At 42.0% G+C, this 27,969-nt stretch overlaps 1 protein-coding gene across 1 annotated transcript in view; it reads left to right on the top strand.

Annotated features, from left to right (window-relative positions):
- USP3 (ubiquitin specific peptidase 3) overlaps positions 1 to 23,359 on the top strand; it is a 58,998-nt gene extending 35,639 nt beyond the window's left edge. Inside the window, exons 5-15 of the mRNA XM_044979835.1 lie at positions 729 to 810; positions 7,701 to 7,783; positions 9,520 to 9,633; positions 10,490 to 10,603; positions 15,629 to 15,775; positions 18,039 to 18,145; positions 18,300 to 18,380; positions 18,919 to 19,037; positions 19,162 to 19,275; positions 19,394 to 19,461; positions 21,227 to 23,359. Of these exons, the coding sequence (XP_044835770.1) occupies positions 729 to 810; positions 7,701 to 7,783; positions 9,520 to 9,633; positions 10,490 to 10,603; positions 15,629 to 15,775; positions 18,039 to 18,145; positions 18,300 to 18,380; positions 18,919 to 19,037; positions 19,162 to 19,275; positions 19,394 to 19,461; positions 21,227 to 21,392 (1,195 nt within the window). The 3' untranslated portion in view covers positions 21,393 to 23,359. The remainder of the gene's footprint in view (positions 1 to 728; positions 811 to 7,700; positions 7,784 to 9,519; positions 9,634 to 10,489; positions 10,604 to 15,628; positions 15,776 to 18,038; positions 18,146 to 18,299; positions 18,381 to 18,918; positions 19,038 to 19,161; positions 19,276 to 19,393; positions 19,462 to 21,226) is intronic.
- Positions 23,360 to 27,969: the final 4,610 nt, after the last annotated feature.

Here is a 27,969-nt window from a genome sequence, read left to right on the forward strand (position 1 = left end):
TGTGGCTCAAGTTGTTTTCTGCCTTAAATTGTTTGGCTCTGCACGTATTTTAAAGTGTCTTTCTAAAGCTCTGGAGAGAGACTTCAGAAGACAAGAAGTGCCACAGGAGAAATTCAGTATGAAGTGTCCCTTTGATTAAAAAAATACTAAGTATGTTTTCAGATCAGAAGCTGCATGATAATTAGGACATGCTTCAGAGTACTCACTATAGCATAACATAATTACGTTAATTCAGATACTAGACCAGTGGGTCTCAAACTTTTGTACTGGTGACCCCTTTCACACAGCAAGCCTCTGAGTGTGACCCCCCCCTCTCCTCCCCAAATATATAAAATAGTGGTTTTAATTTAACACTATTATAAATGCTGGAAGCAAAGCGGGGTTTGGGTGGAGGCTGACAGCTTGCAACCCCCCATGTAATAACCTTGCGACCCCCTGAGGGGGCCCGACCCCCAGTTTGAGAACTCCTGTACTAGACACTATTAAAAGAAGAGTTTGTATCTTTTCCAGAGCATTGACTCAAAACAATCTATTTTAAGACTCATATTAAATGTTTCTTGTACCTCTCTAAGAGCATATGTTGAAACCAGGGGAAGGCCTTTCCGCTCTTGAATGTTAATGATCTGATCTGTAACTGTTAGACATTAAGGTGAATGCACACTCGCTTCATCCATTTTATATTGTTTTTTATAATAACATGTTTTAACTAATTTATTCCTTTACTATAGTTCAGCTTTTACAGCAGACAGACATAGGAAAAGAAAACTAGTGGAAAATTCGTCTCTGAACAGCAAGTCATTAAAAGTCAATGTAAGTACAACATTGTCAGTGCTCGAAGGGGCTTCGTCACCTTACCAAGGCTCAACATGGGCCTGACGTGGACCTAGTTTTAAAATGGTTATAATCTGGCTTCAAATTCTAAATGCCCCGTATTACTTGGGTCTCTCTGCCTTCCCCTAATGGAGAGGTGACTTACTTTTTAACAATTGCTGCTGTCCTCTTGTAATCACACTAACCGAGTGCTTGAGCTTCCCTGTCACTTAGCAGCGTCCACTGACTAGGAAACAGCTAGTGCCAATTGGGCTGAAAAGCAGAGGTAGGTAAGAGGCAGCCTCTTGTCTGGCAGATGAGTACTGCTGTCAAATTGTCAATTGCAGAAGAAAAGGGCACAAACCATTCCTCCTTATTAGTTAAGGAGGTAATTGTAAATTAAGAAAAGGGGGTAATCAGCGAGGTGCCAAAGTTTGTAGATGACACAAAGTTAGTCAACATAGGGAAGTCCAAAGCTGACTGTGAAGAGTTCCAAAGGGATCTCACTAAACCAAGTGACTTGTTAACAAAATGGCAGATGAAATTCAGTGATGATGATAAGGGCAAAGTAATGCTCATGGGGGAGGGAAGTCACAGCTATACATACAAAATGATTGGTTATAAATTAGCTGTAGCCACTTAAGAAAGAGATCTTGGAGTCGTCGTGAATAGTTCTATGAAAATATCTGTTAAATGTGCAGCAGCAGCAGTCAAAAAGCCTTAAAAGTATGTTAGGTACCAATAGGAAAGGGACAAACAGATAAGACAGAAAATATCATAATGCTATTCTATAAATTCATAGTACGTTCACAACTTGAATACTGTACGCAGTTCTGGTTGCCCCATCTCAAAAAAGATATATTAGAACTGGAAAAGTTACAGAGAAGGCTACAAAAATGATTAGGGGCCTGGTACAGCTTCCATACAAGGAGAAATTAAAGATTAGTATTAATCAGTTTAGAAAAGAGATGACTTGTGAGGCGGGTATGATAGATGGCTATAAAAATCATGTGTGTGAAGAAAGTAAATAAGGAAGTGTTATTTACCCCTTCTCATAACACAAGAACCAGGGATCACCCAATTAAATGAATTGACAGCAGGTTTAAAACATAAGTACTTCTTCACACACTGCTCAGTCAACCCTCGGAACTAATTTCCAGGGGATGATGTGAAGGCCAAAAATAAAACTAGGTTCAAAAAAAGTATTAGATAAGCTTGCAGAGGATAGGTCCAAGAATGGCTACTAGCCAAGATGATCTGGGGTGCAACCCCATGCTCTGAGTGTTCCTAACCCTCTGTCTGCTGGAAGCTGAAACTGGATAATGGGATGAATCACTCAATAAATTGCCCTGTTCTGTTCGTTCCCTTTGAAGCATCTGTCACTGGCCACTGTCGGAAGACAAGATACTGGGCCAGATGGACCTTTGGCCTGACTCAGTATGGCCATTCTCAGGTTCTTAATAAATGTTTGAGTAAAATTTTCAAAAAGGTTTAAGTCCCATTTTTCAGAAGTGTCTTTAGGTCAGGCCTGCACAACTCGTAAAGCAGCGAGGGCCACATTCCTCCAAAGAAAACAGCTGAGGGCCGAAACCTCCCAGCCTGAGGAAACACCCGGCCCCAGGGCCGCCCAGCCCTGCAGAAACAAACCCTCCTTCTCCAGCGCCGCCCCACCAAAACAGCTGTGGGCCAAAAAGGAAGGTTGGGGGTGGGGAGGTGATACTTTATTTTAAATCAACCAGGGGCTCCCAGCTAAAGAGGTGGCTGGGAGCCCTCAGGGTCAAATTAAAGGGCCCGGGGCTCTGGCGGCTGGGGGAACCCAGCAGGGCCGGCTCTAGGTTTTTTGCTGCCCCAAGCAAAAAAAAATTTGGCTGTCCCCCTTCCCAGCCCTGGGCTCCCCCCTGTACCGTCCTGCTGCCCCAATCCTGGGCTCTCCCCCCACCCACACACACCCCCTGCCACCCCAGCGCTGGGCTTCCCCCTTTCCTCTCCACCAGTGCCCTCCCTCCACCCTGCTGCTGCCCCAGCCCTGGGCTCCCCCCCCACCAGTGCCCCCCCCACCCCTTGCCGCCCCAGCCCTGGGTCACTGGTAACTCGCTCACAGGGCAGGTCATTCACCCGGAATTTTGGATGTGCACAAAACACAGACAGGATTGGTTCCCATATGGTTACAGAGCTGCAGTAAAGTGGAACAATTTTCAGCTTGTGTGATTGGAGGATATCTGGATGCATATTATAAGACTGTCCTCCATAAATGAGGAAAAGTCGAGGTGCCTTTATTATTCTTTTGTTCCACTTTTTCTTTCTATGGGGAATTTGCCAATGCAATATCACTGTCTTCCTTTCAAACAAACAAAAAGGCAATGGCTGTTGAAAATAGCAATTCCAGTCCTAATAAGCATTTCTTGCTCAATTTTATCCTACTTTTTCTACAGCAAGTTACAGTGGATCAGTATATTTGATTTGGGAGAAATGAAGTAAAAGCTGCCCAAATCGAGCTTGAGCACTCCTGAATTTTGAGGTGTTCAAATCTGGAAGGCAGGTGCTGGGGGTGGGAGAGGGCTGTGGGCTCCATGGGGGAGCATGGCAGCAACTGTCTGGAGCTGCACGGAGCCAGACACGCTGGTCTGAGTGGCACAGTAAGCGGTTTGGGGGTTGGAGAAGGGGTAGGGGGTTCCGGGGGGCAGTCAAGGGACAGGGAGCAGGGGGGTTGGATGGGGCAGAGGTTTGGAGAGGCAGTCGGGACAGGAAGCAATTGGATAGGCATGGGAGTCCCAGAGGTTTATCAGGGGACAGGTAGGGGGTGGGGTCCTGGGGGGAAGTTGGGTGGGGTCTCAGGAGGGGGCAGTTGGGGACTAGGAGAAGGGAGGCTTAGATAGGGGCTGGGGTCCCAAGAGGCAGTTAGGGGCAGGGGTCTCGGGAGGGGGTAATCGGGGGATAAAGACCAGTGGTGCTTAGATAGGGAGTGGGGGTTCTGGGGGGCAGTTGGGGCAGGGATCCGGGGAGGGGGCAATCAGCGGCCACGGGCTGGGATTCAAAGGGCTCTGGGCTCCCCGCCGCAGCGGGCATCGCAAAGCCCTTTGAATCTCGGCCCCGGCTGAGATTTAAAGGGCTCTGGGCTCCCTGCCCCTGCGGGCAGCGCAGAGTCCTCTGATTCCCGGCCGCGGCTGGGATTCAAAGGGCTCTGGACTGCCCGCAGAGCGCCGTGTGCGGGGGGATTTAGAATCCCCCAGCGGGCCACACAGTGAGGCTCCGTGGGCCGCATGTGGCCTGCGGGCCATATGTTGTGCAGGCCTGCGTTAGGTGCTTTTGAAAATGTTACCCTTTGTATCTCTTCTCATCTTGCCTGCTGCTCCCACTTTACAGGTACCTGTCTCCCGATGTTGGATTCAGGGCATACCGCTTTCACCTTCAGTTTCACGGAGCACCAGGGAGGGTGTCCGCTGTGCCCTCTCTCAGCTTGGTGGGGCTGCATGTATAAAAAATTAAAAGAAGGGCAAGAATGCAGTGCAGGAATGGAACCTGACCCATGGGAGCTGCAGTAGTAGCTCTCAGCTGCTGGTGCTACATTGTTGATGCATCAACTTGCCTCTCCACATAGATAGCTTACTTGGAGAGGCAGGAATTCTCCAGAGGGTGCATGGAGGTAGGGATGGGTGTGGTTGGTAGGACAGCTGTACAGCTGCTCTCCTATGTCTAGACTGCAATTAAAAACCTATGATTTGCCAGTGCAAGCTGACTTGGGCTCAGGGCTGTTGAATTGCAGTGTAGATATTTGGGCTTGGGCTGGAGCCCAGACTCCAGGACCCTGCAAGGTGGGGAGGATCCCAGAGCTCAGGCTGCAGTCCAAGCCCAAATATCTACACTGTAAGTAAATAGTCCCTTAGCTTGAGCCAGATGGCACAGGCCAACCACAGGTATCTAATTGCAGTGTGGACATGCTCCTAATTGGCTCCCTCTGCATGCCCAGAGTTCCAAGCAACTGGCAGTGAGTTGCTGTCTTGGAACATCTGTGGTTTTAGTTACTTTCAAAACTGGCAGGCCTAGTTAGTGTCCCTCTTCAATTGATAAGAACATTTCTCAGGATGACTGAGGAAGCATTTGCAATACTGTACAGGCTTTTTTTTTTTTTTTTGGCTACAGAATCACATGAATTCTCAGTGTCTGGAAAATCAGACGTAAAACTACAGCTGATGTATAGCAATTGAGAAGACTGACTTAGAAAATACTAACTGAATGGAGATTATATCCATTTTAGAGTCTGAGCTATCTTTGTTTTCTCTGTTTTATTAATACATGAATGTTGCCCAAGGCAACGGATGGTCTTTTCTGTGCTGGCACATTGGATCAGTGTCTAGAAAAAGCAGGGCACAGGGTGTTTGCAATAATGCCATGCTGTCTAATCAGAAGTGGGGTGAGAAGGGTACTAAAAGGCATTGTAGGGGGGTGGGGTTTTTGTATGTTGGAAACAACACCTTCTTTAAAAATAGGCTCTTGCAATTACTCAACTGCTAAAATGCTGTTTTCTATCTAATGCTGACTTTTCTATCTAAATATTATAAAATATTCTTATGCTGTTTGCTCTTTAGGCTTTACTTGAGACTTAAGTTTTGTATATTGTTTGTGGTAGTGTTAATTTCTCTAATGATATCAAGACACAAGCCAGGGGACAGTATCTGAATTACAGAAACTTTCTCCCGTTGTCCCTACTTGAAAGCACACTGCTCTCGTTGTCAGGACTAGAGTTGATTTTGAACTCCAGTTGTTAGAAGATTGGTTAACATACCATTCTGGAGACCTTAAGGTTAAAAGTTCATCATGCTGTTCTTATGTAATGTGTAAATTTTGACTGGCAACTAAAACACAAGTGCAAAAGATTTAGAAATAAAAGTAACTACAAAACCAAATTAGCCTGTGTGCTGCATTCCTCTAAACTGTCAACAGTTGGTAGGCCAACAATGTCACATGCCTTCCCTCTCCAGCCCTCCTGCCCCCAAACCCTTCAGCTTGTACAGTCTGTTTAATTTCAGTAGTTTCCCCCAAAATGTGATTTGTTTTTCTTCAAAACAAAAAAGCCAGCAGCCCAGTGCTAGGGTCTCCTGAGGAGTCCTAAAAGAGCAAACCCATACCACATGATGGTGGGGGAGTCAATGGGTAATTGGCAAGGAATTAGATCTCATTTCCAGGGTGAGATGATTTTCAATAGTGCCTTAGGGAGATTGGCATGCAGCTCCCATTGAAAAGCCTTGGGAATTGGGTACCTAACTCAGGCCTGGTCTACACACTAAGGGATTAGGTCGAATTTAGCTGCGTCGGGTCAATTTAAAAATGACTGCGTCCACACAACCAACCCCGTTCTGTCGACCTAAAGGGCTCTTAAAATCGACTTCTGTACTCCTCCCCAGTGAGGGGAGTAGCGCTAAAATCGACTTTGGGTCAAATTTGGGGTAGTGCGGACGCAAATCGACTGTATTGGCCTCTGGGAGCTATCCCAGAGTGCTCCATTGTGACCACTCTGGACAGCACTTTGAACTCCGATGCACTAGCCAGGTACACAGGAAAAGCCCCGGGAACTTTTGAATTTCATTTCCTGTTTGGTCAGCGTGGCAAACTTAGCAGCAGCACAGGTGACCATGCAGTCCCCCCAGAATTATAGAGCGTAGAATGTTTCTACACTTCCCCTATCATCTCCGTCCCTGAGGTTATTGCAGATTAGAAGGTGAAAAAAACGCACTCGTGATGACATGTTTTTTGAGCTCATGCAGTCCTTCCGCACTGATAGGGCACAGCTTAATGCATGGAGGCATTCAGTGGCAGAGGCCAGGAAAGAACTAAGTGAGCACGAAGAGTGGAGGCAGGCCGCGATGCTGAGGCTAATGGGGGAGCAAACGGACATGATGAAGCATCTGTTAGAGCTGCAGGAAAGCCAACAAGAGCACAGACCCCCGCAGCATCCACTGTATAACCGCCTACTCTCCCCCCATGTTCCATAGCCTCCTCACCCAGCTGCCCAAGAACGCAGGGGGGAAAGGCTCCAGGCACCCAGCCACTCCACTCCAGAGGATGGCCCAAGCAACAGAAGGCTGTCATTCAAACAGTTTGATTTTTAGTGTGGCTACAATAAGCAATGTGACCTGTCCTTCCCTCCTCCCTCACCCCTCCTGGGCTACCTTGTCCATTATCTCATTTTTTTAATTAATAAAGAAAGAATGCATGGTTTCAAAATAATAGTTACTTTATTTCGAAGGGTGGAGGGTGGTTGGCTTACATGGAATTAAAATCAACAAAGGGGGTGGGTTTGCATCAAGGAGACACACAACTGTCACACCGTAGCCTGGCCAGTCATGAAACTGGTTTTCAAAGCCTCTCTGATGCACAGTGCGCCTTGCCTGTGCTCTTCTAATCGCCCTGGTGTCTGGTGCGAAACGATTGTCTCCATAAGTCGATGCTAGCCATGGTAGTGAGGACGTACTCCTCTGACTTAATGTGCTTAGTGTGGACATACGCAATCGACTGTATAAAATTGATTTCTAAAAATCGACTTCTATAAAAGCGACCTAATTTCGTGGTGTAGACATACCCTCAGATGCTCTTGAAAATCCACCCAACAGCCTAGAGTGGATTATTATAAAGAGTAAGTAAAACATTCTCTCAAATGTCCTCTGAAGGTTTATTTAGATGTTAAAAAAGGGAATTTTTCAATCCAATTAAGGTACCCCTTTAATACCTGTGTAGATAGATCCTTTGAGCTGGTCATGTTGTAGGCTTGGCTCCCCGCTGGCTCAGTCTGTTGTTAGTTCTGTTTGAATGTAGACTGCTGCACAGGTGACTGTTGTGTGCTTCGGGGGTAGCTGTCTCTCTCTTTTGACTTACCTCTTTCTTCTGGTTCCCAGGGGAGCACCAATGCCGTTTGTGCTACAGGCCTTCGCAATCTGGGGAACACGTGTTTCATGAATGCAATCCTTCAGTCTCTCAGGTATCAATCATGTTTTATATGCAATCATCAAACCAAATTCCCATCCTTGGCTTGAGGTTGATTTGGTGGTATCTGTTCTGCAGTGCTAGGCAAGAAAGACCAGCTACTTCTCTTCCTCACTCTTGCCCTATAGACCTGTTGGAATCGGGGGTGCTACCATGGCAACATCCTCTGTCATCCAGGAGGAGGGAGGAGCTCTCCAAAGTGATTCCTGTGATTGATTCAGGAGTAGCAATACTGTTCAGAGGAAGCCCCTATTTGTTCAGCTTCAAGGGTAGTGGGTCTGACATGATGCCCCTTGTGGGTGAGGGATCAGTTAGGGCATCTGCAGGGGAAGAGACTGTCTGTGTTCTGAGGGATGCAGTGTCTCCAGAGAGAGGGGCGAACCATTATCACTGGGAAACGGTAACATAATTTGAGTGTCTAGTTGCTGGGCCTGGTTTCTCACTAACAGATATGTAGGTGCTCTAGTGGCATGGTGCCACTGGAACTCTGACCAGACAGGCAAACCCGATTCTTGACCCTTGTTGTCCAGGCCTTTGGAGACTGGGCCTCTTGTGGAGTTCTGCTTGGTCTCCATTATGTCATCCTCTTGCTCCCCTCCCCCTTTAATGTACTAGTGAATCTATTTAAAATGCAAGTTAGAAAATGTCATGCAGCCTGGCTGAGAGCTGCACTGAAATTTTTGTGACCTTAGGGACCCTTTCTTCACCCCATAAGTGCACGCTCTTCTGTGCAACAGCAGCAGCCCCTGCCCTCCTCATCCCAAAGTTCACACGTGTAATTGAATCATCATTGTATTGCTCACAAAAAGTAACTTCAAAATTTAACGTTGTACGAGTACTTTGCACATATTCACAGTAAAAATGCATCAGATGGTGCATCCTCAGGGCCAAATTGTCACTGAGTAGAGAGACAGTTGTGTACCTACATCTGAGCATGCAATTACATGTGCACTGGCAGGAGTCATGCGTACTCTTCAGCCAGTAGATTGCTGGCCTCCTTCTGAAAACCAGGGCCAAATTCTTAGCTAGTTTAAATTGGCGTAGCTCTGTTGATTACATTGGTAATACTCAGATTTAAACCAGCTGAGGATCAGGCCCTGGTCTTTTTAATCTTGTCAGACCTACTGTTTTTCACCCTTCTAATGATCTAGGTACTTGCCATCCATCTACCTTCCCTATCCCTCTGTAGTTCCAGCTAGATACTGTATTACTGGGTGCAGTTCCTGCCCTTAACTGTTGAGTATTATGACTGTACTGTGTAATTACAATTTTTGTGTTCACTGAGGTATGGTGGCATAACAGTGATGGGGAAATGATTTTTATATGTAGTCTGTAAATCAATTTCTAATGCTTTAAGTTCTTTCTAGATGGTATGAACTATATTAAAGTCTGATACATTAATATTAATGCCACTTATAGACATGGATTTGTTTACAGTAATTGTGGAACCTTGTTATCTCCTAATCAGAAGAGAGAAAAGATATAATTGTTGCAGGTAAATGGGCCGGTGAATGCCATTTAGTGGTGCCCACTGTACGTGTGCTGAGTAGATAATTATATTGTAACACCAGATGCAAGTTGACTAGTTCTCTTGATGGGAAACTTGACCTATTCAGTGTTATAAGAACTAGTTCAAGAAGCCAAGTGAGCATCTCCGAAGAATACTGTACAAAGCACACACGTGTCCTTCCTATTCTACATGTTTCTCACTCATATTTCTTTTTCCTACAGTAACATTCAGCAGTTTTGCTGTTACTTCAAAGAGTTGCCAGCCGTGGAGTTGCGGAATGGGAAAACAGCTGGCAGGCGAACTTACCATACCAGGAGCCAAGGGGATAACAACGTGTAAGTTAACACATTTCTTGCTAGCACTGAACTTCAAGAAGCAGTACTAGAAACTGAAAGAGGTAGTGCCAGGTGCTATTTGGGTGTATTGTACAAGCGGAGATGTTTACATAATTTCCACTGTTCCTGTAGCTGTCACAGGAGAGAAGACTAGCATCCATCAAACAGTGCTGGAGTGAAGTTAAATATATTTAGAGCTGGAATTATTAACTTAACTGGACTAGGTGTCACCTAGTGTGTCTTAATCTTACTCAAAAAACTCTTTCCAATATGCTCGAAATTTAGCACAGAAGCTTGGATTTAAAAAAATTGGCTGAAGGACCTTAAACAAGAATAATAAATACTGTATTGAGTTGTGGGAGAGGAGAAAAAATGTCTGCTAGAGTACCAGAGGGGGGTAGTTTTGGGCTTGCTTTATTAAACATTTTAGCACTAAATTATAGTATAGGCAACAACCTCGAGAGAATTTTAAGGTGAACAAGTGGACTGAATCTTCACCAACATGCAAATAATTGTGCGCACAAGATTTACAGGTACAATTTTAGAGGTGCTCAGATACTACAGTGATGAAAACTTAGATAGAAAATCTGTCCCACTTCCATCCTTAATATATGTGATTTCACAATGTTGCTAATCTGCCTTCTCTACCCCTTCAATTTTGTGGATTAGATTTAGATTATAAAATTTTTAGGGACTTGGAATAGGTCTTTGTATAAGAAGCTGAAATGATTTACCAAGTGAACCATTTTCATCAAAGGAAATTCTTTGACATTCGTACCACTGAAGTCCTGAAGAGCAGCGAAATGTAGATTAGAGTATGAATCCACACTCATTCATTTTTACTTTCTCTCCCCAGTTCATTGGTTGAAGAGTTTAGAAAGACACTTTGTGCTTTATGGCAAGGGAGCCAAACTGCATTTAGCCCAGAATCTTTATTTTACGTCGTTTGGAAAATCATGCCAAATTTTAGGTAAGTTCTGTAAGACAAAGAACAGTGTTCTTGAATGTAACTTTATGCCACCTGTGCCCTAATCTGGCTCCTGGAAAATACTCCATGCGGCCTCCCCCTGTGCCCACAAATGTAGCTTTCAAATGTGACTTCACTTTGATCTAGAGACTTTCATTCATTGGGATAATTGCTTGTTGCCAATACGCACACTGCATATAGTAGAGTCAGAGAAGACAAATCCCTTGTATACAAGGACTAGAGTACATAATTTTGATGAGTAATGGCTTGCTTCTAGGGGGCAGGAGAGCCAAGATAATAAGAATTATTCATCACCAAGAATAAGCAATTTACAGAACCTAAACTTTTGGCTATGATAGGAATGATATTAAAAAAAAACCAACAGTTGCCATAGCTCTAAGTAACACATACTGGGCAAAACTTCCTTGATTCTCAAAACATTCTAGCTACTGCTAATGTAACTCTAAGGGCTATAAGACGCTATGGGTGTTACGCACACTGTCAAAAAAAAGTTACCCAAGTAAATCAAAGTATCATTCCTCTCCAAGGTCTCCCTGTCCTGGCCCCTGAACCTCTTTCAAAGGAGCACTGAAACCTGTTAGGATTTGTGAAGGTAAGTTGCTCCATGTTCTCAGGTAGTAAAGATGTTCTGTTATCTGTTACATCTCCAGCAGTGCTGAAAAGATGCTGTGAACACACATGCTTAGCTGAATAACCCAGAAAATAAAAGTCCATCTTTAGTATTCTTCACACTGCCTAATATGTGTTTTACTGGCTTATGAGAATCAAGGAAGTTTAATACCAGTGGCTTCAAGCAATGGCCAAAACATTCTAGGCATAAGAACATTATCTCTAATAAGCTTGATGAGTTACCCCATTATCCGTAATAAACCTACCTTACAGAGCTTGTGTGACTGAGCAGGGAAATCTGTTCTCTAGCAAATTTTCAGCACTGTGGGTTCTATCATGGCTTTTAACATAAAGTGCTGCCCTCTTCTGGGAACTTGGCACACTCGGGAGAGGGAGAATTTGTGACCCACTGGTAACACCAGCTGTCTAGGAACACTTCAATAAGGAAAGGTACTAGTTGTGCACTCTGCCTTCCTTCAGCCATATCTGTCCCTATTTTGGCTTCACTCAATAGAATGCGGTAAACCACATGGAAAGAAAAGTCAGACACTCACTATGTTTTCCCCTGCATTTGGAGGAGGGGACGGGGCAGCAGCCTTGGCTGGAGGGGGAAAATAGATGTTCTGTGTTGAATTGCATCATGCTGTATAAGTTACTGGTGCTCCATTTAGAATCCTCAATCTCCCTCTGCAATGTTAGCCAGCTCAGATGGGCTACATGCAGGGTGGGCTTAGGATAGATGGACAGGGTTGGAGCTGGTGGCATGACGCCTACGAGCCAGCTATGCTACTTGTGTTTGTGCAGGGTGGAGTGATGGAGAGGCCTTGGAGCTGAGATTTGGTTGGTTAGTTTTCCCATGAATCTCAGCCTTTAAGAGGTTTTAGCTAACTGTGGCATCTTCTGCCCACCCTTGCCACCATAGGCCCCATCTCCCTAATAGAAAAGTGTAGCATAGTGGAAAACAACTGGAAATTGCTGATATTGCAGTGTAGATCTCTTCAAATCCGTGTGGGAATAGGGAATATAGCACATGGCTAGGAATTGCATATTATACATTCAGTACAGTTGTGGAATGATGGCAAACTGTAGTGTGCCTCTGCAGGCTGTATCTCTGCTATGAAAGCTTGGTCTTTGAGCAGTCTAATATGGCAGATCTGCTGCACACAGAGAGCTCCATAGTCTCTTGGTGGGTTGAAGTATGTTTCTTATTCTTCGTGAATTCTGAGGGTTTTTTTCCCGTGATGACTTCCTTTTGTATCACTTCTTGCTGATATGTGGATGGGCTGGATTGAATTGTTTAGGTGCATTGGGATCTGCTGTTTAGGTGCTGCTGGGATCTGAGGTCTGTGTGAGAAGCTGTATTCCCCACCACAGGAACTTTGGTCATTTTATTTTAGATTGTTCAGTTAACATTCTAAAGATATTTGTACTTGGGTGAACGGAATACAAACCTTACAAAGTGCTATATTATAAATGTAAACAATAAAACATTTACAAATCAAATTACGTCACATTTCAGATCAAGTATATGTCCCATTTCATTTAAAATATCTGTCCTTTGGCTTAAGTAATGTTGTCTGTAACACATTCTTGCTGATAATGCTGTTCCCATAAATTTTCTGTCTTCTGTTGTAACTCTGCTAAGCTATATAAAATGTGGATATATCTATTAATCAACCTAAGCAATTCCTTCATTAACTCAGTAACTTCTAATGACTGCATTTAAACCCCAGTCTTTCTTACATGGATCACGCAGCTCAGAAAGAATTCTGCCTCATTCATTTGCTCTGGAGTGATAGTCCAGTTTGTATAAACATTAAACATCTTCTGTTTAGTATCTATGCAGAGTTAACTTGCAGATATCGCATCCTTTACCAGATAATCTTTTTAATTCTGAATTCCATCTCTAGTGACCCGATGAAGATAAATACCAATCAGGAAAACTACACATTAGAAATTTTAGATTTTGGAGTATTAATAATTTTACTTCCAAAATATTTACTTGATGTTAGTTTTAATAAATCTAACTCTCTCTAGGGTAACAATTTGGAACCACTATTGTAATAGTAATGGATTGAAGGTTCCTTGCCTCTGCTTACATCTTGTGTGCATAGTTTTGCACAATAATTATTGTACTGTAACAAAAATTATTCTAAACATTTAGATAAAGCACTTAATTTTACCACGGATGATGTAAAAGGAATTGGAGGGGAAACCAAGCTGATCATCTTAAGAGTTCATAGACTGGCTTCAGCTTGATGCAGCACAGCAATAGTCTGCTCTAAATGTTCTGAGTCACAACTGCCTTCATTTTCCTGTGTTTGATTTCACAGCTCTGCCTTTCACTGCTGTTGTGGCAAAGCTAGGCAGTTTCTCAGTAATGCTTGTTGTGACTCTGGTTTGGAGGAAATGGCTCTTGTTATGCTTGTTTGGGGATAAAGGAGGGATGGTTATTTAAGGTTTTAGTGTTTGTTCACTTTAACCTTGGCTGAGATTTCGTAGGAAGCTTGGTGTGCAGTGACTGCATTCTGTATTAGGCATGTCACCTTTCCTATGGGCATGTGCCAGCCGTATGCATTCTGTGCTCACTCAACTAAACCACAGGTTTTCCAACTCTATGATGTGTTCCGTACTGTTGAGAATTTTGCAGACACTGCCCCTTCTGTTCATGACTTTAGAAACCGCCACCCATCCCACTCACTCACATAATGTCCTGGTGGTAACTGCATCAGTTGCTTACATGGAATAGGAGAATAAGATGTGATGGATTTTTAGTTTATTAGTGAAACTTAAAGGACCAGAACTGCAGAGAATGCAGCTCTCTGCAGCCCATGGTTTGGGAACTTCTGTACTAATCCGACGAAGGGTTGTGTAGCTGTGATGACATATCGCACGTATTGTGTGGCAGGATGTATCCCCCCACTTCATATGGGGCTGGGTGCTTTGAATCTTATGATGTATTCATACAGATTCCTGCTGACTTTCCTTGAATTATTACATCCTTTAGCTTACTGGTAACTTATAAAAACCTGCTTACCTGACTGCTGTTGGCTTCCTACAGCCTAGCTAGCAGTGAAGTACTGATTGCTTGTGTGAGCAACATCTTTCTGCTACTGCTTCCACTGTACTTCAGAGACTCTAAAGCGCTTCCATGGTCAGTCGGGTGTCTGAGTCCAAATGTAATGAGTAGCATTGTGCCTCAAATGCATTTCTTCACTCACATGTTGCAAGATTACCCAGAGTGGAGGTTGAAACCCCTCCATACAATTCTAAACACCGTTCCGTAGCCCAGCTTAGGGATGGGGGATACATCCCTGTTATTTCAAAGAGCTTGTGCCATTACTGCAGGAGGCTTGTGGAGAACACAGCCTGGGAATGAAACTCTTTACCTGAGAGAAGAGAGCCAGTTGACAGCTAGATGCCAAAAAAGTGTGGTGTAAAACCATGTTTTCCCAGTCCAGGATTCTAGTATGTTGTGCATCATTTATGATTGATCAGTTCAAACTGATGCAACTGTTCAAACTGCAAACCTGCTCAATGCAAACCACAGTTACTTCCAAGTCCAAATATGCCTCTCTCTCCCCCATGGATATGAATGCCACATCCCTTCTTAATATACCATGCAACAAACAAACCTATACAAATGGAGTGACAGACTGATAACCAACAACCCCAAAGGGGAAGGACGGGAGTGATTGTGCAACCTTGAGGGAAGGATCAAGAGAGAGCCACCTCTGTCTGCTACTGTTCCCTTTTAGGTTGCTCCACGTTAGCCAGCCAATTCAAGCGCTTGAAAGAAGTGCTTGGCCTTAACCACATAGGTTCACAACTGGTCAGCAGTTGCAGTGGCTTGGCACGCGTGTGACTCTGCCCAACCCTGCAATATGGGCTCGCCATGAAGGTCCAACCCTCCTTGCTGTACAGTAGTGAGAGTTACCGCCTGTCCCTTGTCAGAACTGCTCAAGAGGCAAGAATCAAGTACATGTACAGTTATTGCTTGGTGTCCAGCACTCCTTTGTATTGTTTTAAAAAACAAGGAATTTTGCTTTTAAATCTAAAGTCTTTTTAAAAAAAAAAAAAAAAAAAAAAGGACAAGAGGCGTGGGAAGTTTAGAATTCTGCCAATCGTACACATGTGCGTAACACAAGTTGTGTCTTTGAGATCATATTGCAGTCTGATCTAAAGTAATTGCTTAGCTTGTCTAGACCAGTTCACTCCAGGTTTCCAGAGATGTGTGGCTAGTACAGCCAAAGTATTAGAAATTGCACAAACACGTGTATCCTATAAGATATTAAGTAACAGGCTATTCTTTTGGTTGAATGTTGGAACTACTTTGAGCCAATATGTCAGAAATAAAGATGCAGTTTCTTTAAATTGTCTGAATATTTTTGTGTTAAGGGGATACCAGCAACAAGATGCCCATGAATTCATGCGTTACCTGTTGGACCATCTACATTTGGAACTCCAAGGAGGCTTTAATGGTGTTTCTCGCTCGGTAATTTTGCAAGAAAATTCAGGTCTCTCTGCAAGCAACAAATGTTGCATGTAAGATACTGTTTTAATTACTTCAACAACTTACCATCATGGTGGGGCTCCATGCATGTATCAAAGTATCTCAGGGGAGTGAACTACCCTATGGCATCATTATTTTGTATATTTAAACAAATATCTAAAGAAATAAGCTGAAGTAGCATCACACTGTGGAGCCACTTAGTCAAAGCACCAAAGTCTTAGTGTGTCTTGGATCGATTTTTTTTTCATAGTAGTTGTGTAGTTTTTGTATACAACTGTCTTGAGTTCAGGCTAAACAAAATTACACACTGATCAGTGGCTTGTTAATTATAAATGGGCATCAGGTTTTTTACATGAGTGGAACAGGAAGTGACAGTACATTCAAGATTTGCCATAACTGGATTTTTTTCTAGCAATACAACATTCTGTATTTGTATCTCACCTAAGAGATACCCTTGAAGCAGCTGCTGCTTTAATTTGCTTTTGATAATGTTGTAGGGTTTACCTGAAGTTTTCCTATCATTCCCTGTTTTGAAAGTGAAGCACTTTTGGGTGCCTTTAAAATCTTTTGGTCTGGAAATGCTGACACTTCCTGAATTATTTTTTCTAAGTGTGCTCTGCTAGGTTGAAAACAGCACTGAGACCAAAACATTTATTTTGCTTTAGGCAGGAGTGTTAACAGTCAGTTCAGCATGGATTTTGGTCACTGGGCAGACTCCCTATGTTAGGATTATCTGAGAGTTATGTCTGTCCTGATCTATGCAGGAAAAGGGATTACAAGTTAAACAGGCCTGAGCAGGGCAGGTGAGTACTGCATAGGCTTGATTACAGTATGTTACAAGTGTTCTACGACCCACTTTTAGTTAACTCTGTAAATATAACTGTTGTGCCTGAAGTCACTGGTCTTACAGGGCTAGGAGTATGCTCTTTAGTATAAAATAACATTAGTCATTACATTTCTTGGTTCATGCAAAACACATGCACCACGATCAACTGTATCTAAAAACCCTGTTATACTTGAATACAGAATGTTGCAGGGTTGGTTTTAGACTATCTGGCTGAAAATCTTGCAATCCTCAGCTGATCTGAGCCTGGAACTGAGGCTTGAACGGCAGCTTTGCCTGAAAAAAAGATTTGCCCCAATGAGACCAGTGTACAGATAGTGCTGTAAACTTGCCTTATATGAAATATTGACAGTTTATTAATCAGGTCTGAAGGAGGTGGCTTGTAATCTCACAGTGCAGGTTTTCTGCAGCCTGGCACGTGGTTGGAAACCTGACAGTATAAACTAGCAAATTATTCTGGTTTCTTGTAATGTTAATTACTTTGAAATATTTGTTTTCATTAAGCATTAAGAACATGACAAAATGTGGCAGTGTTAGGCATTTACACTTGAATGTTTTAAAAGGTCAGTGTCCCCAGTTGTTACTTATTTCTGTTGTCCTTCGTCTTTCTCACCACTTCCACCATTGTGATGGCTTCCAGGGCTAAGATCAGGAGAAAGCAGTGCTCCTGGCAGTTAGCCTGATGTTTTGTATCAGACAAGCACAAGTTGATTGGGTAGGTTTTTCCCTTGCCTCTTCATATAGTACTACATGATGGAAACACATCTCATGGTGCATATAGTAGAGCTGCTTTGGCCTGGTTGACTTAGCACTCTAGCTAAGAATCTTCTTCTATTTTGGAGCTTTTAAAACAAAAAGATTATAAGTGCCTTATGAATGAACAAAGAAATGATGACGCAATGTTTAGCATGTTTTTGCAATGAAAATGGCTTTTTGGAAGTGACTAAATGGGAGGAAACCTGCTTTAAACAGCCCTAAAGATGTGCAGTAAAAAGTAGGGAGCAGTTTCAAAAAGAAAATACACCCTAGTTCACCTAGCTTGAGAGACAGCTGTCCCATAGAAAACTTCTCTTAAAAATAATATCCGCATAATGTTAAAATCGTATGCGCTCTGAAGAGAATGAACTGTATATAAGCATAGCCTTTAAAAAGATTTGGGATGCTTATCTAGTTTTTCCATTGAAGATCTGTTTGTTATGAGTACCTGCATAGAGTATAGATTCCTGTTCCTTCTAGGTTTCCAATATCTTTGCTGTATTAACATTTGCTCCATGGAATCTAGTGATGAGTGAAAGGACCATGTAAATGAACCCAATCCTTGTTTGTTACACCCAGACCAAACTGCCTGATGGTTTTTGACATGTTATAAGCAATAAAATATGTCACATGCTAAAATGCAGTGTAAAACAGAAATTCTCATGAGTTTCTTTCCTTCATGGTGGTTTGTTTAGAAATGGAGCCTCTACTGTTGTCACAGCTATATTTGGAGGCATTCTTCAAAATGAAGTAAACTGCTTAATATGTGGAACTGAATCTAGAAAGTTTGATCCATTCCTAGGTAAGGTATCTTTCTCTTTCAAAGTATTGGCTACCACATTAAAGTTCTGAATCTTCTTATATCTGACAAATCTGTGATGGGGCTGTAAAATTTCAGTAAGAACGAAGTTTTTATTTTGATCTAAGAAATTCAATTGTATTTTTTTCTTTCCTAGACCTTTCACTAGATATTCCAAGTCAGTTCAGAAATAAACGTACTAAGAATCAAGAAAATGGACCAATGTGCACACTACGGGGTAAGAGTTCGTGGTGAGTGAAATCTTGGCCCTACTGAAATCAATAGGTTTTCAACTGACTTCAGTGGAGCCAGGATTTCACCCAGAATGTTTGTAAATGTGATTACTGCAACCATATCCCACTCACTTCTTTATCTGGAACATGATAGCACCTTTGGGGAGAGGGAGATTTTATTTCTTGAGTTAGAGCCCAAAATTAACTATTTTCAGAATTACATGGATCCAGTTTAAGATTGACTTTCACTGAAGCAGAGATATAAGGTTGAGAGAGAAGAAACCAAACTATTAGTGTACTATAAAATGGCTGGATTACAAGCCCTGGCTCCTGAATTCCTCTGTCTAGCACCAGCAGTGCAAGCATCACCCACCACCTCATCAGTGTGCTTCAGAAATGATCTGTAAGGGTTAGTGGGTCCATGTCTGTTCAGTCCTTGGCCTTTATGAAGAGAGTGCCTACAAAGAGTAACTGCCCACTAAAAACCAGCCAGAACTCATCTCTTGGTCTCTTATTAGTGCTTCTGAATTCTCTTCCTTCTAGATTGTCTTCGCAGTTTTACAGACTTGGAAGAACTTGATGAGACAGAGCTCTATATGTGCCACAAATGTAAAAAGAAACAGAAATCCACCAAAAAATTCTGGATTCAGAAACTACCAAAGGTTAGTGCAAATATGAGTGTCTGGTGAAACTTTAAAGGGAATTAATAACTTGACCAATAAACATATGTAACCATAATCAAAGTCTTAACCTAATGAACTCTGTCTTTCATGTTTAATACTATAGGTGCTATGCTTACACTTGAAACGATTTCACTGGACAGAATATCTGAGAAACAAGGTTGATACATATGTAGAATTTCCCCTCCGGGACCTAGACATGAAATGCTACTTGTTAGAGGTACAGAGACTCTTACTGATATATACACTGGAAATTTGTTCTGTTTTATCATATGTTATGGAACATAGAAGGTGTCAGTTGACTTCTTAAAAGATGTTTTCTCTACTTTGAACTGCAGCCGGAGAACAGTGGCCCAGAAAGCTGTCGATATGATCTTGCAGCTGTTGTTGTACATCATGGTTCAGGGTAAGTATGCTCAGTGAGTACATGGGGTGAAGTACTGGCCTTATTGAAGGCAGCGACCAAATTCCTGTTGACTTCATTGGGGTCAGAACTTCACCCCTAATGTGCATGTTGGTTCTGTTAGCAGCTGTGCTAACATGGAAATAAAAAGCAGCTTTATATTCCAATGGGGACTTTTACCAAAAATGTTAATTGTTCAGTCTATCAGAGGTCTCCTGCTGTGAATCTCCACTCTTGTCTCCTGAGTAATAGGTGGAAATCTGAAACTTATTGAAAATGAGGGTAGTCCCTTTGCTTCTTTCAGATTGGAAAGTAAAGTCCTTCTGGAAAGTATTTAAGCTGAGAGAGAGGTCCGGTGGCCATAAAACCTGACATTTCACTTAGCCACCAACAAATAAATTTCAATGTTTGTTCTTTGTTTGTTCAACTTGAAAGCACATGCAGGTTTATGCAAAGGGAAAGTGCTCATCTAGAACAATGTAGACTTTAGACTGGCAGACTGACAGCAGTGGTCCTCTCCCACAGGAGTGAAGCTTCAAACTGAGAGCCAACTGGGATGCTCTGGAGTTGGACAGTAGTTGTATTTTGAATTAAAGATATTTTGCAGTCTTTGATCCTTTGAGAGTCAGGAGTAGTGACATGATGACTTTCTTCTTCCAGGATATTGTGTAATCAAGTCCCAAGATTGAGGGATGGTAGGACAATTCTTTAGAAGAAACTACACTGTTTTCTAATAGTGAGAGTTCTTGCTGTTGTCACTAGAACTCACTGTTCTATCTCAGTTGAATTGAGGGTGTTTTCAGCAAACATGTATTTGAAAACGTTCACTCTAGCAGGCTGCCCTTGTTGCGTTCTTCCAAAGATGAGTGGTCTGATATCTGAAGTAGGACTAAATCAAACGGTCTGACTTTCAAATGGAGTCTTCATTAGCACTACCACACAACGCCCATGGCAGCTGCTTGAAAGCTCAGAGAAAACAAAACGTAGTTGTAGTGGACATCAGTGTAAACTGGACATGATTGGAATGAATTAGGTGGGTGTGAACTATGATGATATATAAGATACAGCTGTTAGCCACGCAAGTGTGAGATGGCCTTGTCTTGAGGCAGCATGAGTAATGAAACTTGGCTGTTTTCTGGTTCTTAATTATATGTACAAGGATCCAAGACATGGGATCTGTATACAAACTTCAGTTAGTTTCCAACCTATGTTCATTGTGATGACACTTTCCCTGTGCGCTTGGTTTGAAATCATGGTAACTCAAACAGGATTCAGCTAGAACTAGTTGGAAGGAATTCTGAATATAAAATTAAATGACAGAACATGGTAAAATTCAAATTTTATTTCTGTTTGTAAGCTGCTGATTACTTTTATCTTAAATGCTACTGAACCTGATCTTACAGAGGCAAAACTTGCATTTAAGTAAACTGGGAGTTTTGCTTGCAAAAGGACTTGGGGGCTTGGATTATGCTAAAACTTAGATACCTTTTATGAAGTCCCAAAAAGGAAGCAATTGTCTGCATGTGGTTCGTATCAAATCTTGACACTATTAAAGATGCTTTTGCATGGAAAATTTTTCTTATCCTTTTAATGTCTTTGGGTTTAAGCTAACAATTATGGAGGCTGTTCAGTTTCCCACCCCTCTAACCTGGGTGAAGCCTTGTGATATAGTTAATTAGTGCTTGCCCTGTTGTTGTCCTGTATAGCGCAGAATGAGGTGGTAAATTTCCTTTTATTGATCCCACTTTGTGTGTCTCATTGCTTTCAGCGTTGGCTCTGGACATTACACAGCCTATGCAACTCATGAAGGTCGCTGGTTCCATTTCAATGACAGTACTGTAACTCTGACCGATGAGGAGACCGTGGTAAAGGCAAAGGCCTACATCCTCTTCTATGTGGACCGGCAGGCCAAATCTGGATCTGATAAACTTTAATACCTCCTTTTAATCCTCACTTATCAAGTCCTTCGGACAAAACATTTCCAATTCTCCATAAATACTTGATCCAAGACTATTAATTTCATTGTGCACTTTTCAACTTCCTCGTGTGGGTTTTAGTTTTGTTGTGTCAATGGTAGCTTGGACATTGACTTATTGAACTTGGACACAAACTAACTTTTTTTTTTAGTTCTACCAGAAAACCTCAGCAGATATTTTGATTTGCTGCTTTAGTTGTGATAACTCAATTTTTATATATATAGTTTCATGAACTACTTAGTTATTTGATTTTTATATTAATGTTTTCAGTTCTCACTTTCTAAAGGCACATTTACATCAGAGAAGCTTTGTATCCTCTTTATAAGCAAGAGAAACGTGTTCCTGATTATGAAGAGCAATAGAATTTCATGCTGCTCTCACAGCTGTTATGTAGATAAGATTGAATCACTTTTAAATCAAGGAATTGCTTGCACATACTGTTTGCCCCAGTGCAAGAAACTTAACAGTGACCTCTGAACAATCACTCTTTGCCTGCAGAAGAGATGAGATGTGGCATCATTAAGTAGAATGGGTAATTGCTGCTATCAGTGTGTATCAAGGCTGCTGTCTTTCAGGACTCCTTGTAAATAAATAGTTGATTCAGTTGTATTTGTACTGCAAATTCAAGTGTTTCTCATTTGTACTTTTTCCCCTACAAAAGAGACATTTAAATTATTACCCTAATCATATACGTGTCTTTATACGTGTCTTGGGATTTTAATTTACTTTTTTTAAACTGAAATGGAATTGCTAGGGTGACGTCTCAATTTTTAGCATTTATCCCAAAGTTTGATGCAAGTACTTGCTTCTGAAGCTAGCAGGCTCCATGGGATTGGGCCACTGTCCCTTTTATATCCTAAAATGAGAGTTCAATGTGGGGGCTTCACACAGGAGAGGTTTTTGACTCAATATAACTCCCATTTGCCCACATCCCCTTTCAGCGTGATTAAAAACCACCAGTCTGCGTTTAGGACTGAAAGGCAGGTTTGTTCTGGGTTTGGAGATAGACTTTGCATGGCATGTTGTTATACCTAATCCAGACTCAGGCTCAAACTGGTAGGGAAGATGCATTTAAATCTATATGCAGGGATATTACAGTTCATGCAAATTGTGGAGCTAACACTGCCCCTGTAGGTGAGCACATACCCTCACTAACTGCAGTATTTAATTAGCAGTGCAACATTTCTCATGGTCTCTTGACCAAAAGAAGAGGCAAGATATTATTTCTGAAGTTGAAATGTAAGACATCTGTTTATATTAAACCTCTTATCAGCTTAGTGGAAGAAGAATTCAGTGTTAGCAGCTGGAATTTCAGCTGTTTTGGTACTGCTGAGAGAGACGAGCCCAGTATAGATTGAATGATACTGAACTCCTGTCCCTCCTCTTCTGTTTGCCTACTGCCTTTCACCACACTCCCATAATCTCAAAAGTTTTTGTGGGAAGGCTGGAGCTCTCTGCCTGCCAAGTCAGCTATCCCACCAGACCCCTCTTACTAGTGATATATTCCCAAGAGTTTACAAACAGGTGTGTTTATATTTAGCTGAGTAAAAACATCTGCCTTCCCCGGTTGCATCTCCTTGAAGGGCCACATTAGTCAGCAGGTAGATGTAGAATGCATTTCAGTATTAGTTGACTAAGCACCAGCGCTCCTGACTGGGGGAGCCTGACAATTGCAAAAAAAAAAAAAAAAAAAAAAGTTTTAATTACCTGTTTGATCTGTCTCAGATGTCGTTTAAAAAGAAATTGGCTTTGTATAAAAGTGCAGAAATGTTCAATATTGCTAAATTGTGTATGAAAATATGTAAACTATACACTTACCTAAACCTAATAGTGACTATCACTTGATATGTTAAGTGGCAGATATACCAGGATGTCTTTATTTTGTTGTTGAACAATAAATAGATTATTCATTGCTTCAAACTGTAGCCATCAGCTTGTTACCTACTGTTTTCAGACCTCTGCAGCTAGAGCATATGTTCTGATCAGAACCAGCAGCTGTTATCACATTTAAACATAATAAAAAAGTAATTGGCAGAATTCATATTATTTTTTCACCACTGATGGCACTTCAGGATGTAATTTTGGGGATTAAACCTTAGGCCATTGGCACTTGAGCCAGCACTAAAATTGCTCTAGAATTTGTTTAATATATGTGTTGAGAATAACAATCATGACATGATCTGGTCGATTTATTTAACTTGCAGTGAATTTAGTGCATATTGTTCAACCACCCAGTGATGTAAATGTGCCTTTCTGTATTTTTAGGAAGTTCATAAACTTAATCAACATTATTCCCTTTATTTTAAAGGCGATTATTTCTCTTGTCATCAAATATTGTCTTACACTTTTCCTCTCAGTACCATTTTCCATGTATCATAAGTGAATTGACTTAGCCAATGGCATACATCATATTCTGTTTAGGACGTGGCCATCAGAACATCGTGCAGTTGTCATAGTTCTTGAAGCAGTTTGATACAACTCAGCCATATGTGTCTATGGGACAAGTACACTGTAAATCCTTTCCTAATGTAGCTTACTCCCACTGCAAACACAGATGGACAGTAGAAACAATTTTTTGTGGCAACACAAGTATTTCTCTTCCTGGTGGAGAACTTTCCTTATCCACTGTATTCTAGTCAGTGCCCCCCCACCCCCAAAAAAGGCAACTGAGCACTGAACCAGTAACCTATACTCTACCTAGCTTAGTATTAATCTTACATATGTATCCTGTATTTATCTACTTTTTTTGAGCAGGTGGGGGAAAAGGACATTTTAAGCCCAATCAGTTTCTTTTTCACTGCTGGTCTGATTTGGTTTTTGCAGTTCAAGCACTTGGCCAGTATTCTACACCAAAAGAAAAAGGTTGTCCTTGGGGTGTCGCTCATTGTTTAAAGTTGCGTCTACAACTGGAAATGCAGTTTATGTAAAACAATGGGGGAATTCCCAGTTGTTCATCCCTGGTTCAGCAGACTGCATGGTGATTGGTCCCATACGTAAGGGGGTGAGCTCCTACAAGGAGTATAGTCAAAGGTGCTTTTCCCAGTGATCACTGATGTCATGTGGAGTGGGTTTAAAGCTTTTTCTTGATGGTGCAGGCAGTGTGGCCCTGTATCAAAAGCAAAAAGCCATTTGTAAGACTTGCTGAATGGATGGAAAGCATGACACTTGTTCAAAAGTTTGCCTAATGCCGTTTCATTTCTGATGTCTGTCTCTTACTAATGAGGTAATCAGCACCTTGAACACTCATTCCATTGTGCTTTAGAATATCCTCAAGTACTGTAGTGCCATAGATGTAATTGTTTACCATTAAAATCTAATGTGTAAGTTTCTGTGAGGACCATTGACTGTGCATTAATGGGGTAAATGCAAGTACCAACTCAATCATAAAATGTTTTTATGGAAGATGTGCCATTAAAGGCTCTCTTTAGAATGTGAAAAACTTCCTATCCTGCCCCAGGTTCTCAGCATATTATTACTCTGTGTGAGTAAAACTGCTTTTTAGACTCTTGTGCAGGGGCAATGGAATCAGCTGCTTTACCTTCTGAGAAATAGCTGATGACAAAAGCATTTTTTCAAAACTTCTTGAGATAGGTCTATTTGCTGTTTAGTCTCTTACTTGGGATGTGTCATGTTTACAGTGCACTTAACTTCCACTGGGCATATACATTTACACCAAAAGTAATACAGCATGTGCATGGCCCTGACCGTACACAGTTCTGCACAGAGTTATCACAAAAGCAAAAACGCTTTATCAGCAGGTGCTATTTGTTCACAAGTAAAAGCAATGTGTGGGGCAATGTTCCTCTCCTCTTTCCTTAACTACTGTTACATGTTTGCCACCTATTCTGTGGTTTTATAGTCTTTTCTTACCAGTTGCTGGGGGAAAGCCCCCGGCTCAAGCTATGAAACAGGAATTATATACAAAGGCCTATATACAAATACTTATCTTCACAACAGAAATTAACAATTCCTTCCAAAGAGGCCACTGTCACCCCCAAGCTGCCCCTTCCTCAACGTATTGTCTTTAATATACACACAAAAAAGCCCAGTGCATGAGGCACAGTAACTTTGAGGCCTGGCCTATGCTAAAAGTTGTCACCCTCCCACAGCACTTGTGAAAATTCCACATCCCTCCATGGCAACTTAACCCCAGCTGTAGACAGCACTAGTCAGACGAAGACGGGGTGTAGACAAGGCCTAAGAACAGATTAAGATCCTGAAAGAAAGCGACAATTTCAAGGTGTCTCTAGAGAAAGGAGGAAAGTGTTAAATGCAACTTCAGTAGCATCACTTTCACGGGTAAACTAAGTTCAATCCAAAGTGTAACTGTAGCCATATCACTTCACTTCTGGGATTTTAGTACAATCACTTTAATAGGCACTAATATTTACTCTGTGCAAACTGACAATTTAGGTTTAGCAGAGCTGTGTTAGAGGAGAATAAGTAATTTATAATGGATTGCAATTCAGCTAGCTATCCAAAATTGCCATCTTTAGTATCAAACTCCACAATATATTTATTGTAGCCTCTTCTATGGCCTTGCCACTGAAAACAGTCTTATCAGCTACCTGTTTTTCAAATGTCACTTCTCTCCTGTGAGCGCTGCAGTAATTGAGGAGGACGCTTTACAGAATCATGTGTTAGCTTGGTCTCCACAAGAGGCTCAAAGTGCCTTTCCTAACAAATTGTTGCTGGCAAAATATTGTAAATGGAGGTGGCACTACAGGGCAGTGTGGCCACATTTGCAGCGCTGTTAGGAGTGACGCATTATGGGCAGCTATCCCAGCATTCAAGTGGCAGCAACGTGCTTTTCAAAAGAGGGGGGTGGGGTGTAGTGTGACAGGGAGCGGGGGGGAGAGAGAGAGGGGGAATTTTTGGAGCCGACACTGTGTATCAGCTCCCTGTCTTTCAAAATCAGAAAATTTTCCTGACCCCTTACTCTTAACTGCAAACAGCCTGCAGACCAGATAAGCAGCTGTTTCTTTCGTCAAGCAAACGCTCATCCCCATGCCTGCCTCATTCACTGAGGTTATCTCATTTACAGATTGATAACAGGAGCTGTGTTTGTTTTTTAGATAAGCAGCTCCCGGAGCACCGAGTTCACAACAAAACAAAGAGAGTAATTTAGTTAAAAGCATTCTGGGATATCTCCTAATACCCTAGAGGCTAATAACAGCGCTGGTGTGTGGCCACACCTGACAAGCAGCGCTGCATCACCAGCACTGCACTCATTACACCCCAAGCAGACCAGGTGTGCAGCCAGGGAGTTGCAGCACTGGATGTGCCTTGCAGGTGTGGACAGTTACTAAGTTGCAGCGCTGGAAAGCCTCCACCAGTGCTGCAACTCTCAAGTGTAGCCAAGCCCTTAGCCTTTTTGTTGTCAGAGATTAGACATCACCTAAGTGCCATGTTACAGTACTTTTCTCCACTTTACAACAGTCTCCCATGCCTAGATCAAGGGCACTAGCAACAGCTTCAGCCTATGCTCATCAACACCACTGAACTGCTTCAGCCATGCTGAGTAATTTATCCCATTACCTCACAAGGTACATTAATATTTATCTGGTAATTGCCACATAAAGACAAAGCATAAAATTAGCAAGGAGGTTATTCCATTAATGAGACGGAAAATAATCTAGACACTAGCTTCATTAACTCAGGCAAAAATTGCTTAGAAAAAATTTCTTTCTGTCATGGTTATATAGATGGTAAAACTTTTTAACTTAATTAAATGGAGACTAATAAAGAGTGCCTGGAGGTGTTCAGAACAATTTACTTACTAGCTAACATGGCTAAATCACAAATTCTGTATCTTAAAATGCAATGACGCAGCATGAAAGTGGCTAACGCACCAGCTTGAGACTGGCCAGCAGGACAAGCATGAACCTGAGAGAGAACTGCAGACATTTTCTGTAGTTCTCGTCAAGGTAGGATACTTCATGTGGACTCCCTCGCTAAAAGCCCAGTTTTGAGAATTGCTGAGCTATTAAATGCCATTGCCTGTTGTAATTGTTATAATTAAAGTGGCAGCAAGCAGGGAATTACACTGGTGCTCAATTCAGGTAAATGGAACCCTTAAAACCCTCTGCTGTATTTAAAGCTCTCATTGTGCCTGTTTGGCTTAGAGATTCACACTAAATACATGCTTCCAATCACTTACCATTTGCTTTGCTCAAGTGGGTTTTACTAGATGCTTATTGAACACCACATTTTTAAATGAGCCTTGGGCCTGTTAGGATATAAGCAAGGGCCCCTAGAATAGTCAGTATTTTCTAACAAGGCTTTAATAATAGCATTGAGACTATCAGGATTTTCACCCAAAGCAGAGGCCTGCACAGCTTTTCCTTTGCAGCTGTGGCTACTACGAGTTCATTTAAACTGCCTCAAGCCCTTTGCTAAACATCAGGATTGACAAAAGGAAAATAATTCCTTTTAAGGAAACATTTGATTTAACTCAATTGCTACTTTTCTGCTTGGCCAGGCCATTCCCCTGGACAAGAAATGGAGCAACAGCCTGGTGCACGTGGGACTCTGA

Source organism: Mauremys mutica, chromosome 11, assembly GCF_020497125.1.
Source record: "Mauremys mutica isolate MM-2020 ecotype Southern chromosome 11, ASM2049712v1, whole genome shotgun sequence".
NCBI classification, from domain to species: Eukaryota; Metazoa; Chordata; order Testudines; family Geoemydidae; genus Mauremys; species Mauremys mutica.